Below are 16,259 nucleotides of genomic sequence, written 5' to 3' on the forward strand. Positions count from 1 at the left end.
TAGAATTGGATTGGTGGTCATCAGACGAATTTCACAAAGCTTACTGTAAAGGGCCCTGTATTTATAGGTTAAATGTAAAAAGACAGGTTTATATCTAATAATTAAAGCTGGAAAAAGTTGTCAAACGCCGTGAAGTCGCTTATTTAATGCAATTAAATATTAGCAATATATAAAAAACCATTGTTTTTAAATCTTATCAATGTGATACATTGAAACGACAAAATATACTTAAAAAGGCCTCCATCCTCACATAATCTGAGCCACGATGAAGAATAATTGTGAAGGATCTTTTAAATTATATAATCACCATATATAAGCTTCACATATTTTGTAAACATTAAAATGTTTATGTTAAAAATGGTGTAAAACCTTTGTGATGAATAAACACATATCGCTAAAAATCTGCATACGTTCATAAGAAGTGGTCACGACAGTAATGCATTTTTTCACTCGTAAATATTTAACAAAATAGACCACAATCGTTAATCAAAACTTAAAGCATACCATTTTATCTTAATATATATTATTTACTTATTATTTTATTAGCTTTACAAGCATTTACAAAACGAAAAAAACAATTAAGCCTTGCGTTTTCGTTTATGCCACTATTAAGTCCATAGTTTTAACTGTTATTATTGTTTTCCAGGTAACTGACACAGCACAATTTATGTTAATACGAATATTTGTGGAGTTTGAAGAGGTCCACTATGCCATCACAGGTATTATTTATACCGATTTGTTCTGTCACATTCGAAGTAAATGTTGATAGACGGTGTTTAAATCGAAAGGTCACTGTGTGATTAGTGTGTTTGTCGTTTGATAAACCACGTCTTGTCCGCACAACACCGAATGTTAGGTTGACATAGTACCATTAAAATTCAGTGGTAGGTTTGTCTTTGAATGGGTGTTAGAGTTTCGTTGTCGGTAAGTAAAAGGCAAAGTTAACGGTCAACGGTCTTATGAAAAGGTTATTGTCCAGCAAAGCATTTAACAAATGTTTGGCCGAGGACAATGCAACTTAACTAACAAGTTACCCTTACCCTGTAGGGTCAAATATAACATGTTGTCCGTTACTTGCTGTTACATATTTACCTCAACACAATAAAGGCCGACCACTGGTTAAAGGCCGACCACTCATGTTAATGTTCCTAGGCTGAGTCGTTGCCAAGTAACTGTGCCGTGAACGACCATTAACCAGGTGATGACAGGTGTTTGTTTGGCGCGTAGAATTTCAAGCACACGTTCAGTAGTCTTTTGCAAATGTTATCCGCATCATAACTAAAACCAGTTCGACCACCGAACATGAATCGAAAGTGATTCGTTGCAATTAACAACTTATTGAATGGTTCAGAATTGGAAGGTCCATGGTCAAGGTCTACCCACTTGTAGAAATTGTGTTATTTCTTTCGTTACAACGTTTATATAAAGGACATTTGATTGCGAGTGCGAGGTTACCTTTGAGCAAAAAATACAACCTTTTGTTTTAAGGCCAAGGTCTTGGTTAATAGTCATATGAAATTTCAATATCCACAAAATCTTTTTTTAACCGGTTTGACAAAACACAATAACAGCACGGTTACCCTGGATCATTGGTAGTCAATATTGCTTTTGATGTAGTAAATAGGTCAAAGTGCAAGTGAACATTCATTAGACAACTTCAATCACTTCAGAACCGTTAACGTAGTACCACAAATGTACAGTTGAAGGTTGCCCTTAAACACTGAATGGCCCTTTTGTGTTCTATATTTATGTCTTGCTGGTGTCAGTAGATAAAAAGTCCAGTCATGATCTACAGTTTTAAATTCTTTGTTGTTTTGAAAAGTTAGTCTTCAGTTTCCTGAAAAAAATAAAGGAACGATCAGTTTCATCAATGCATTTTTTCATAATATACCATTTTCCGATATGTTCACATGTTTCTGAGAAAGCGGCGGAGTAAAGGCTGAAAAAGATCTCATTAAAGTATAATTATGTATAGCTGTTCCTTTTTAACAAACAGCAGTGTTGTTAATTAAGCTATTGTTCCCCTCGTGTGACTGGTCATTTTCAGAGATAGGCTTACCTTGATACCATTGGACAATTGTCACCATTGATTAGTATCATTGTTAATTAGATTGAAACAAACTATTCATCAAGTGTTATGTAACTAAGAGCATTTCTCAGAAAAGATAATTTAAAACAAGAAACTACTATACACACTATTTAAACTACAGATGAGCTAAACGCTAAATATATGTATTACGCTATGCCATACACATCAAGTAAGAATACTTTAGAACGCAGATGCGATATTCGGTCCTTTAGTTGTAAGCAAAGGTCACGATATCAATTGTTTTCTCTTTTATGAAGTATAAAATTGTTTGTTTTTTCTAGCATGTGGTCAATTGCAAGAAAAGTGCATCAGAGGAGAAGAAATGCGTGCGTCGTTTTACAATTTGCATTTGTTCAATCGATTCTGCCAGTCTTACATGAAGAACATGATCTAACTCAAGATGTTTTAAAAGCATGTCTACACATATCGGTCAAACCATATAATGACAAATCTTTGTGTTTGCAGTTTATTTCGTCTGAGGCTTTATTTAAACAGAATATGCCTGGTGATCCCATTTGTTTAGACACGAGCTCTATAAGACTAATATGCAGACTTGTTCAGTATAGTTTAAAGCTTAAGTAAACAACGTACATAAATACCGATTGTTTTATATACCAGAAGCTCTTCCTGATGTATTCGGGGATAATGTGTCTTCATTTATGTCATACATTGAAAAGAGTGATGCTTATTGTATTTTATGTTTAATAATTTATTACTGAGTGTCGACTTGCTCTCGTTTGTGCACTATTTACCGCTTGATGTATTTTATATGAATAAAGTAGTGTGAATATATTGTCGTCACTTTCCCAAAAATAAGATAAAATAAAAAAATAAATAAAAAAAATACTTTGGGCAATAAAGAACTAACAGCAAATTCATAGTCTTCAGTACCAAATAAATGCTACGAATTGGACCTTCACCAAGTTCGAACCTACCCATATTTAATCCGATGGTAAATTTTTGCATCACTGTAAATTACAGCACATATCATTTCCATACAATACACCTCACGGAAAATAGTTGGTGTACTCCATTTTCTGTTGTTAACAACAATTACTAATTACCACCCAACAGCAACATTAAAAACGACTATTCCAGATGCAATTTCAAGGTATATGTATACACATGAACTTCAACGAGAACACAACACCATGTATAAACCGTCTATCATAACTTTCCTTTTATTATATATATTACTACTCTGTGTGACGTCATTTATGAATTGACTGAAACGAAGGTAATCATCCGCCATTTTAAAACAAATAATCGGTTGAACTGGTAAATCTGAGTTTTATTCATGGAACGAATAATGTTTAGGGCACTCAATCACTGTTACTATCGTTTACACGAATCTGCCAACGTTTGTTTTTACGTCGTAGCGGATGAAAGTGATATTATAGTTGAGAAGCCGAGCATTTTGGAGAAAATGTCTGTGGAACTTACTTCGGACGTGTGGTATCTGTATTGTTTATTTGGCATGTCTGATAGAATGCATTTCTAGCGATGCAAATACATAATTGTTCACACTTTATAACAGCCGACAGATCAGTTAACGGAGAATCGCGTTCGGTTTTGCGATGTTATGCATATTTAACAAACAATTTTAAATAAAAATTTATTGCTTAACATGTTTTTACTTTATTAAGAATTGCAGTCATATACAACTAAACAATAACATCATTTCATAGTCCCGGTCTAATGTGTAAAACGGAAACAGAAAGCTGCAGTGTGTTAAATGGGATTTTTTTGTCGGATCATTTGTATGTTTGTATATATTTTGACATAATATTTACAGATATAAAATAAATCTGGTTGCATAAATCTACAATAATTGAACATTTTATGACAAAAAAGTGTAAAAAAATAATAAAGAAATATCACAGTATCTATTTTTGATTAAATGTAACTTACATACCCGTATACTGTATAGGCCATTCATCAGAAAGTATGTTTTCATCTCTAGCAATTGAAAAGAGTGTTGAATCAGTGATAAATTTTAACCAACCTCCGTGCATCAACACACTATTTTCATAAATATTTTCACAAAATAATTGCTTTCGTATACTACACATGTATGCACTATATGTACTGGTGTTTATAAAAATGAATGTAATAGAAATCATTTTATATATAACGTAGAACAGGACAGAACAATTATTTAAGAGAAGATACTAGACCCATGATTGTGGCCTTAAATCATACGAAATGGCGACAGTGAAAACATGTGTACATATTCATACACACATATGTATTTTCATACAAGACATAGAACATATAACAACATAACAATAACAACAATTTTCAAAACTATTACAATGCACATTCATGACATAATAGTGATTATATACACAACATTATTTTGGATATAATGTAATATTTCAAATTCTTGAATATGAACACATCCAGTTTCATTTTCTGTATTGCTCAACTAAACTTAATTATACATGCTAGGATAAACGTTTACTTTCACCGAGGCGCCGATTGCGGTCTATTCATTGACACGGTTTCAATGCTAAATCTATGTGAAGATAGCCGCAGTTTCTACACCGACATCTAAGAATTGTCTATCTATCTATCTTTTTTGCCAATCTTGAATGGAAATATCTTTGAACCTTTGTTTCACTTAACACGAACGTATAATAACATTTCCAAATTCTTGATAAAACAAGGCAGCATACACCCCTAGACTACAGAGTAGGTATTTTGTGAGTGAACACGGTTCAGGTTCAAGGTTTGTAGGACGCTTTTCCATATTTTTTCAGCACATTATAAACCATTTAATGATACCTTCTTTCATAACTATGCTAATGGTTTCACCCTGTATTAAATTATACTTATGTATCTAATTGTCTTCAAAATAAGCATACCTAACTCGCCATTAAAAGAAATTTTATTTCGTCCTTTTGACACCGGGAAGACGTTTAATGAATTGTAAATAAACCGTGGCTACCTCGCTAATCTCCAGACTCCAGCATAATTTTAAATAGGCGCAACACGTTCGTCAAATAAATTAAGGATATGCCTGAATGATATGCTAGTAAACGTATACAGGTATTAATTTATTTAAAATATAGCTTTCAGAGCTTGACCAGCTGATCTTGTTTGAGCATCAGAAAACGGTCCTCCTTTTCTAATCACAATACCAAAGAACGGACACTTAATCGTAATTTTTATTTCAACAAATCTTGGGCTGATATAGCATTATAAATCCTAAAATGACGAAGACTGTAAATCATTACGTGTGGGATAATAGTGAAAACTATATAAAGGGTATTTGTTGATTTCAGTGCAAGATCAGCATCACTTTATCATGTTTGATAACAACTTAAAGAGCTCTGAATACTACTAATAGATCGACTCCTACCATGAAATAATTATATCTAACATATTGGGTGTCTATGAGAAATTGACCATTGGGTGGGTAGTTCTGTTGTCCCTCTGGGTTGATAGTGGTTTATTGATAACAATATCAATATATCGGTTCAATTTTAACACAATGATCCATCTTTACAATTTATGTAGGATCTAATACAGCACTAACATGTGGAACCCTGGGCTTGCCCTGCTTAATCTTATGTTTAACTGTTATTATGATTTCATTCGCTATTGTTAGTATTTAGTCATACAGTGTCCATACTTGTCTTGCCCTTAATAGTTTTGCTCTTCACCGTAATATCAGAACCCATTTCCGAGGTTAGTTTTGTGTATCTGCATTGAACACCCGCATGTTTCATACATTTTTTTTTTGTAAACATTATATCTTTTTCTGATAGTGTGCCAAATGGAGTGACTATTATTGCTGTTATTTCGTGTTTTCTGTTTGGTATGACTCTGGCTGATCATTTTTAAAAACAAACAGCTTGGATTAAAACAACAAGTTGATATATTTTATTAAGAATTGAAGTAGCGATTCAATATTTGGACTTTTAAGATATTTTTGTTTCATGTAGGAGTACAAGGGGCCTCATTCAGAACTTTTCACAGATTAACGAAGTTCAAATCTATATTCAATTGGATATTTGTCACTTCTAATCCGTGTTTAACATAACACACAATAAAGGATTTTTCAACTTGTCAAAAACCTTGAGGAGAACGAAGATTACCGCTTAGACTGAAAGATAAAGTAACGTTTATAGAAAGTTATGCCAATGTTTGGAAAAACCACACAGCTAGATCCAAAGACCATCAACAGTGCTTAACGCAAGGAAGGAACTACGGGTCACACTATTATTGTACAGTTGAGATTCTAAACCCGACACAATCCATCCGTCACCTGGGGATCAACCAACAAAACCGATGACACCAAACTCAACAGATAAGCCAACATCTTGCCAGAGGAGGTATTGAACAGAAATCTGTCGGACCGCCAAAACTACCTACAACAGCAGACGGACAACATACGAGAAACGCTCCACAAAGTAAGTATAAGTCATGCTTAGTCATGCACAAAGTATTGGATTCGATAATAATATCGGCCTTGAAGTCGGCGATGATGGATCGCATGACTCACATTTTTAAAAATACGTAATATTCTAGTTTCATTCCGGTCATCCGCTTGTCTCCCATTTCGTTTTGGCACATTTCTTCTCTGTCTAACGATAGGTGTCGCATACAAGGTTCGCCCACCCACGTTCTATGACGGCAAAAGATCTTATGATATCAAAATGAATGGAAAAATATACCGTCCTGACAACAAATAGAGGATAACTACAGGATTGCGAGAAGTTGCTATTTTTTTCTGTTAATGAAAGAGTTTAATATTTTATATCAAATACTAAAGAACATGTCCAGTAGTTGAAAGTTCAATGGCACGGCGTCAACGCCATCGACATAGAACACAGAACAACATTCACAATCCAGAAACATGCAACAACAACAACAATCTCCCCAAACAACACACTACATATATAATATATATAAAATCAATGCACTGAAAGTGGTGATGGACGGTTTTTGCTTAACGCTGGCAGAAGTAATGTAAAAACTATTAGTGTAAATGTATGTGCTAGAAAGGTAGTGATTTGAACAATAAAACATGATTAGGCTGTTTGTTTGAAGCAACTATTAGACTTGAATGGCAATGTTTAAAATCTGGATCGACAACTTACACGCAAAGACTGAAACAACAACTTTAATGTTTGTCTTTAATAGAAAAAAACAATAAAAATTCGAAAGACGGTAGAGCATACATATAAATATATTTGCAAAAGTTGTAAATATTTTCCAGTAAAATTCAACTGATATATATATATATATATATATATATATATATATATGAAGGGTTCATGAACTGCATTATTAACTGGTGTCTGACTTAAGTTGATCAAGAGTGATTAAGAGTGCAGTTTTTGTTTTTTATTTCTCTATGTGAAATTATGAAATTGGATCCAATTCATTGCTAGTAAAGAGTCGCTGTTTGATTGACAATTATACCAGGGTTTACAAGATTAATTGCAGTTGAATGGAAGTCTAACTTGAAATGTATTTCAACGATAAAGTAATTAATAAAGAATTAATGCCTGAATGACTGTTGACAGTAGAGGTGTGCTCAAGTTATCTGTACACAGATGAGTACCATTTGGAAATCAGCCCTTGTCTGTTTCTTTTTCTCGATTTGAGCGAAACAGAGAATAACAATTATTCTTAGTAGTTTTTAATTGAATTGTCAAAAGGGAGTTTAAAGAATGTAAAACTTGGGGCCATGGTGGATGCAATAGGAAAGCTACATCACAGAATATTTTTTTTTGAAGATTGAAAAAATATTTTACCATTTCAATTGAGCAGTCTCTAATACAAAATTTATGTAAAAAAATAATTGCACAAAAGCCTAAAGTACTGACTATGTGATTCATGAATATTATTGCCTGTTCTGACAGCAGCCACATAAAACCTGATATATATTGTTACAAATGAGGCGAAGAATGAGTCGGTGGCTTGCATATAAATTTAGATAAAGATATTCCTGAATGAAAATATGCAGATGACATTTATCACTAAACACACATTTATCATTAAACATGAAGCACTAGAAAATAAACCCATCATCACAATATTGTGGGTAACATTTGTATTGGACAAGAGAAGCTTAACATGAAATGAGATCAGCATAAAGTCAAGGATGCATGATTTATGTGCAAACAATCAAATATACATGACACACGTGAAAGAACAATAACATTGTAGCAAGAGAAAATGCTTTGAATGATAATGTTACAAAATGTCAATAATCGCAACAATGCATACAAGCAGTGAAACTGTGACTGAACAAAAATATTTACAGCAAATTTTACTAACAAATTTCAAAACACAAATAATATAATAATAATAATAATAATAATAATAATAATAATAATAATAATAATAATAATAATAATAATAATATATCCAGTTCGTAAGAATAATGTTATTGAAGTTAAGTTTTTTTTAGATCAACAAGTGCTCTATGTTGGGGAAACTTCCATTTATTTCTTTAAGTTTAAGACTGTGTATATTAATGTACTTAATATGTTGTAAGTAGCTGTTATTCAAATTGATTATTTATCTAAAAAATAGGCATACGTGAAATCGACTGTTTTTAGACTTCAGTCTTTAAAAAAAACATGAAGGATATTCAGACAATTGAAAGATGAAAATGTCAACAGCCTTAGCTCAATAATGTTTATAACTAAATAGTTTACTACTTAATGTCAAAGCACACATTAAATATATGTTATGAGAAAGTTGGTCTCATTCCAAGCTGTTCAGTGCTATATCGACAAAGCTGCTGATGTCAGAACTGTTTAATTTAAGATGAAAATGAACACTTCCTTCTGCAGTCAGCTGATCAACATTAGTCAGTGTAGGATAAGGAAGCATAATTAGTTCCATGGAAACAGTCAGCCTTGTGTCCTTAGCTAACTGAAACTTCAGCATGCCGTCCTCAAAAAGGGAGACACTAATTGCTCTATCAGTCTCTTTTCCTAGGGAAGCTCAGATTTTCTGCAAATGTTCACACACACGTTTAGTAAATTTTAACATTGAACCTTCTGAGTACATATTTATTACTTGAAATGGATTTTTGTTTTGTTAATTTAATAATGTTCAATTTTAATAATATTTCATCTAAACTTACATATATTTCAAGTAAAATTAGAATTATTGCATAGTTATTGAAACTGCAATGATGGTTATTTCTAAAGGTGTGACCTGGCAAGGACGAACTAAAGGATATAGCAGATAAATAGAGTAACTCTGTATATGTTGAGGGAAATTGTGTTTAGGATGATTTTGATGCGGTTGTACTTAATTTATAACTACCTGTATATTGGTTCTTGTTGTAGTAGTTCATGTGGATGTTTGTGGGTGTTGGCAACGACATCAATTAGTCTGAAGCCATCGCATTTCTTTATCTACCGAATGTTGCCGTATGGTCACATCCTCATTGCATACCTTGAAATTATGAACTAAGCTTTATCCTACATAGACATGAAGGAAATGCAGAGTAGCCTGTGTAATTTACATTTACTGTAATACAATAAAGTTTATGCAAAACTAAAAGAAGTTATGTACATATGAACTTTATGCTGTTTGAAAGGGATAAAGGTACCTTGGCGACATGGATTTGATTACCGGCCTGGGCGCAAGTGAGTTTTGTTGGTGGTCCCCAAGCGGGACAAGAGTGCTTTCTCCGGGTCCTCTGGTTTCCCACACAACACAAGACCACACTCATGAGCAACATCGTGCCGACAAGTGTGACTATGTGTAAGTTATTATAACTTCCTTCACATTTGTTGTAAAAATAAAAAAAAGTTTCAATTAAAGGCTCTAAGTAATCTGAAATGGATAATTTGGTATATTATATATATATTATATATATATGTTTATATATATATATATATATATATATATATATATATATATATATATATATATATATATATATATATATATTATATATATATGTTTATATATATATATATATATATATATATATATATATATATATATATATATATATATATTTAATATATGGGATGGCAACGAGTAGCTCAATTGGTACTTAAGTACTCGGACAATATTCCGATCGAGTACTCGAATAACTTGAATTTGTTTTCGGGGAAAACAAGTTCGGGTATACGTGTATAACGATACACGTATACACGAACTTGTTTTCCCGAAATATACTTTGTGCGTTGGTCGTAATATTGGCTATTTTCATATTTCAATAAGACTGTGATTATATACCTTAACAGAAAAATCTGTAAAAAGAAAAAAAAAAATGTTTCATGCTTTTAATTTGTCCTCTTCATTTCATTTCTATACATAAATATGTACTGCAATTTCAATGAAAGGAAAACTCGGATCTTATTCGAGCGTCTAAATAAATGAGACTGCACTCAATAATGAACAACATTCAGAATAACAATGAACGAAACTTATTTATTAATTTGTTTCGTTGTTTACTCTACGAAAAAATATTAAAACTTACAGTTTTCTATACAAAAATATTCTTGTTTACCTCATTTATACGCATAGTTCCTGAATTAAGATATCCACCAATCAATAAACCAGTTCATTGATTCAATGCGCATGCGCGGGTCACTTTTCCATTGCAATGCATTCTGGGTTAAAATCTGATAAGTGCGGGCTACTCCATGCTCGATAATATTGATTATCGGAAACTTATTAATTTGGCCGATACCTGTTTAGAAAAAAAACGTGATAACTTAATGTACAAAAAGATCGTGGTTAATAAACGATCGCATGGTTTACGTCACGCTCTGGGATTTTCCACATAAAACCAATCGTAGCAGTGTTTATTTTTAACTCGCCTATCGCTAGTATCGGTTAAAAAGATTCCCTGATGTGATTTCCTTATTTGGGGAGTAGTAAACAACGCCAAAAAAAATGACACTGATTAATTTGTTCTGAATGTGAAGACTCTGTTTGTTTGTTTTTTCATTATGGGTGGAAGAGACGTTTGTTGTGTAGTAGGATGCAGCAATAGAAGATCTGTCGCAAAGATGCCTTACCACAGAATTCCAAAAAAGCCTGAAGGTCGGCGAAAATCGTGGATCAAAGCTACTGGTCGCCAGTGTCATGGCAAAAACAAGTTCATATTGACTCTTTATACAAGAGTATGGGGAGCACATTTTGTAAATGGTGTTAAAAGCGATAATCTACACATTGTCGACTACATACCTACTCAGAAACTTCCTGCCACTATTACAACACCTGGTCAGCCATCCCAACCTAGGTAACCAATTTCACACATTAATGTTCATGATAAAAGAGATATTCATACACTATACCATTTTTTAGTTTTTGTGTGCTAAACCTCTATTCCTGCCACCTTCTTATTACCTATAATAGACAGTACATATCTGGAATCGGTAAGAACTGGAATCTAAAGTCATTCGGGTAGAACATAAAACACAGGATTCCCACGCTACCGGGAAAACGGGAAAAAGTCGGGAATATAGAAAAGTCTGTTCCCGGTCGTGAAAATGCCTTGAATTTTGCGATTATAGGTTAAAATCTAGAAAAGCCGGGAAAAGTACTAAAGTTCGAACCGTCTTGGGTACGAAACTAGTAAAAGTAAGTAGTCTCGATAATCTAGACGCTTGCATCTGACACTGTTCTGTATTAAATTGACTATGATCAGAGCGGCTGAATGATCGAGACTAAGAAGATTCCGTTACCACATGCAAGCGTTTATAGCTGTGTCGGCACTGCCGTCTGCATTTAAAAGCTATTTTAAACGAAAAATTTGCCGCAGTTTGTCGGGACTCGCTTTACCAGTATATACGCTGTCAGTAAAAATCGTGGGTACTATACACAACGATCTTTTTAATCTACAGTATGCTAATGATCGTGGATATTAGCGATCTCTGCATTCATCGAAAAAAAATATTTTAATACGTGAAATTGGCCCTAGTTAAAATAAACTTGAGATACGCTGTCAATAACATACATGAATGCTAGTGATCTCACTAGTATGCGAAGTGCTACACAGCCTGACAAATATTTGCTATTCAAGTGTGAATCTATGAATGATGCCTTTAGACTGACCTTGCTCGTATTTATAGACATTGAGAAGACCACAGTTCTTTGGCCAGTAGACATCATAATAGTTTTAAACTTGTGCAAAAAGTCACCTATTTTGCACTTTCACCCATGGTTGAAGCGAAGAACATGGAATGATGAAAATTGATGTTCAAATATAGCTATTTTGCATGCTCACTGATGCAAGTAGATATTTTAAAGATAGTTAAACTCTTTTAAAATGACACTGGATGTTATGAGTTAAAGTTGTTCAATTAATGCTTAAAACTTCCCTCTCACAGATTGAACAATTTGACAACATTTTTACTTTTGTCTTGGAACGAGCCAATTTTGGCAAAAATCCATGAAAACCAATTATTTAAGACTGCTGGCAAAAAGATAGATCACAGATATTTATATTTAAGATCAACAATTGGTGTTTTATGCATATTTCTTTAACCGTTAATAAACCATAAAACATAAATTTTCGAACAGAAATATGAAAATCAGATCTTTTGTTGGCAATCTTTTATCGTTGGTTTGCTGATATTTACGTCAAAAGTTTATCTATCTAAGACAAAAAATGAAACAAGTTGTTAAACTAGTATATCTATGAGAGTGCAGCTTTAAAAAATATTCAGAAAGTAAGTTTTTGTTCAGAGAGTAAAACTTTTTATAATGTGATATTTGATTATATTTACCTTAAGCATGCATTTATCCACCAATTACGAAAATTGGTATTGTATACGGAGATCAACCTGCACAAACCATGCTGGCTGATCAGGGTCCACACTGTTCTATGCACAGATAGTAGTTAAGCCTTAAAGTTTCCAAGTAGCAAATACAAATAGCCTAGACCCTGATTATGCCAGCTGCTCCGTGTCTACACTGTTCACAGAGGCCAACAGTATTCACGTGCTAAAGGTTAATCATGTTGTTCAGAAAGTGAAAGGTTTTGTTTTTGAGAATAAAACCCTTTGAAAATGACATTTGATGTTATTTAACAAGTTGTTTAATAAATGTTAAAAATGACAAATAAGATTATTTTTAGCATGTGAAAATGTTAACAATAGTTCACTGAAATGTTTCGTTGTAATAACTGTGAAAAAGGTTGAGAGAAAGTCTGGAATTTGCCAAAAAAACTTGAAAAAGTCTGGAATTTTACTTGCAGAAAAATGTGGAACCCTGAAAACATTGATTTCTAAGATAATGATGTACTAAACAAATAGTTGAACTATATGTATATTTTATAATTGAAGGTTGACTGCAACAAGCACGAAGGCTCGAGTATACCGTGAAGCTGTGGAAACTGGTATAAAAGCAAAGCCTATTCGATACAGCGCGCGAAGGAAGCTTGTGATCAACGAGGTGGACATAAACGATGTTCAGCATAAAGTGCAGATCAAGACAGAAAACATGTTGTAGTCTGAACCAAAATTTCCTGATATTTCATCCGTTAATATCTCAGGTATAGTTAAGCGCCACAACTAAAAAGTATTTGAGAGCTTGAAACAGAACTTCTAGATATTGAATTTGCAGTCAAAAACATTTGGTGTCTAACATTGAGGTCGACAGCCATTAATCATTTAAGTTATGATTCTTTCCTGAAAAAACTTCAATATTTTCTAATTATTCATATAACTCATATTGCAAGGCACATATGATAGGTAGCTAATGGCTTAAAAGTATTAACCATCGGTGTTCTGTTTGTGGCAGTCATTAGTAAATTTTATATGTTACATATTATCCACAAATCTGTGAATGTTGATGTGAATGTGCTGACTTTGAATTTTCTTTTTTACTCCCATCATTTCTGTATTTGCAGTTCCCAATTCATCAGGAGGACCACTTTTAGGCTAAAGCCGGTTTTCCAATTGTGTCTTCAGATCCTCCGATGCAGTCAGTATCCATACAAACAAACAAAGACGAACTCAGTTGTTGTTTGTTTACTGCAATTCCAGTTCAAGACAACTCCACACAAATGCAAGAAAGCAGACCAAGTCATAAGTGTGTTCAAATTGACTCTTTTGAAACTGAAGTTGGACATAATTTGACAATCAATAAAATCAACAAAAGATGATAAACACACTGAAAGAAAATGTATGAACCTTACAAAATGAGTGTTATGAAGATAAAAAAAAGTTGTTCAGTGCAAAAAAATATTCTTTTGTCATCCAAGAAAGTTCAGTTCTACACTGGTTTACCAAATAATGAAACTTTCCATGCCTTGTTCGAGTATGTTAAACCAAAAGCGCAAAGATTAGTGTACTGGAAAGGGAAAAAACAAAGACAGGAAAAAGAAAGGGTGAACAAAAAATGTCTTTAGTAGACCAGTTATTTGCGACATTAGTGAGGTTAAGACTAGGACTTAGCAATCAAGGATATAGCAGAGAGGTTTAGTGTTTCAGTTGGTTACATGTCTCCAGTGTTCAATACCTGGGTGCGGTTTCTTCGTCTGGAACTTGAGGCACTTTTTCCATACCCAAGTGCGGATCAAGTCAAACAAAAATTGCCTGAGTCCTTCAGTAAATTCCCGAATACAAGACTTATTGTAGACTGCACCGAGATATATGTGCAAAAGCAAACTGCACTGAAAGCTCAAAGACAGACCTGGTTGAATTATAAATATCGAAATACCCACAAAATTCTTGTTGGTATTACACCAGATGGAACAGTGGCATATGTCTCCCCTGTCTGGTGGAAGTGCATCTGACAAATTCATTGTTAAGCACTGTGGCTTACTTCACCATATTCAGTGAGGTGACTGCATTATGGCAGACAGAGGATTTGAAATCAGTTCTGAGCTAAGTAAACATGGAGCAGACCTGAATATTCCACCGTTTAAAAATGGAAATCATCAACTGACACCTCAACAAGTTGAAAAAAAAAACAGAAGGATAGCCGAGGTTAGAATACATGTGGAGCGTGCCATTCAACACTATAAGACTTTCAATATATTGAATGGAACAATCCCAGCAAGTCTCCATATGGTAGCTGAAGATGTCTTCAAAACTTGCAGTTATCTAACTAATTTTCAATCCCCCATTATCAAAATTTGAATGTTGGTAATTGAACGCCATTACGATTGAGAAGTAAACGTTTTACTTTGTAAGGGGAATGCTGTAAACAAACAAACCTGTTGTAAAGAGCTCTTTCACCATTATGTTGTGATTGTTACAAATGTATATACATATTCACTTTAACTAATGTAATGACGTGTTGACTCAATGTATTGACATTGACTGTAACCAATGTTTTGGCATGTTGACATTTACTAGTGTATTGATATGGTGATTATTACCAAGGTATTGACATGGTGAATGCTACATGTTTTGACATGTTTTGAGCGTTATTTTTAAGAAAGTATTGATATGGTGATTGTTACCTATGTATTGTCATGTTAACTTATCCAATGTATTACCATGTTGACTTTAAACAGATGTATTGACATTTTGAGTTTAACCAAATTATTGTCATGTTGACATTAAAAAAATGTATTGACATGTTGAGTTTAACGGAATGTATTGACATGTTAATGTTAACCAAATGTATTGACATGTTGAGTTAAACCAAAGGTATTGACATGTTGAGATTAACAAAATGTGTTGACATGTTGAGTTTAACCAAAGGTATTGCCATGGTAAAGTTAAACAAATATTTTGACATGTTGTGTTTACCCAAATGTATTGACATGTTGATTGTTAAAAGATTATTGACTTGATATTTCATTGTTACTGTATACTGAACTATGCTAATAAATGTTTGTAAATGTTATTCTATTACTTTATTTCAACTTTATTGCAACATGATAATATATTGACACCAATCTCATTCCGCCTACGATCAGTGTAATCCCTTTTTCTAAGTATTCATTGAAAAACTTTAATAACTCTATTAGCCAAATGAATGGTTAAGTGACAACCAGTGCATTTAATTACTAAAAAGAAGATATACAAAGACATAAGTACAGGTTCACAAATTTAATAGTTACATGGGAGAGCGCTGTGTTTATTTCAGGAGAACAACTAAGAACTGAAAACATTTCTAGTCAATTTTTCTTAGTTTAAAATAAATCTTATAAGTTTTTGGAAATAAGTGCAAAAGGCTGCTTCTAAATAAATCACATTCAATCATTAAATTGATATCA

At 33.2% G+C, this 16,259-nt stretch overlaps 1 protein-coding gene and 1 pseudogene across 8 annotated transcripts in view; both read left to right on the plus strand.

The window, feature by feature from the left end:
* Nucleotides 1–2,879, plus strand: part of LOC128233755 (uncharacterized) — a 99,832-nt gene extending 96,953 nt beyond the window's left edge. For all 8 annotated transcript variants that reach the window (XM_052947600.1, XM_052947592.1, XM_052947593.1 and 5 more), the window contains 2 exons: nt 647–719; nt 2,371–2,879. In XM_052947600.1, the coding sequence (XP_052803560.1) occupies nt 647–719; nt 2,371–2,483 (186 nt within the window). In that variant the 3' untranslated portion in view covers nt 2,484–2,879. The remainder of the gene's footprint in view (nt 1–646; nt 720–2,370) is intronic.
* A 7,276-nt stretch (nt 2,880–10,155) lies between these two features.
* LOC128233757 (uncharacterized) lies at nt 10,156–15,869 on the plus strand (annotated as a pseudogene).
* Nucleotides 15,870–16,259: the final 390 nt, after the last annotated feature.

The sequence above is a fragment of the Mya arenaria genome, chromosome 5 (assembly GCF_026914265.1).
Source record: "Mya arenaria isolate MELC-2E11 chromosome 5, ASM2691426v1".
Taxonomy (NCBI): Eukaryota; Metazoa; Mollusca; class Bivalvia; order Myida; family Myidae; genus Mya; species Mya arenaria.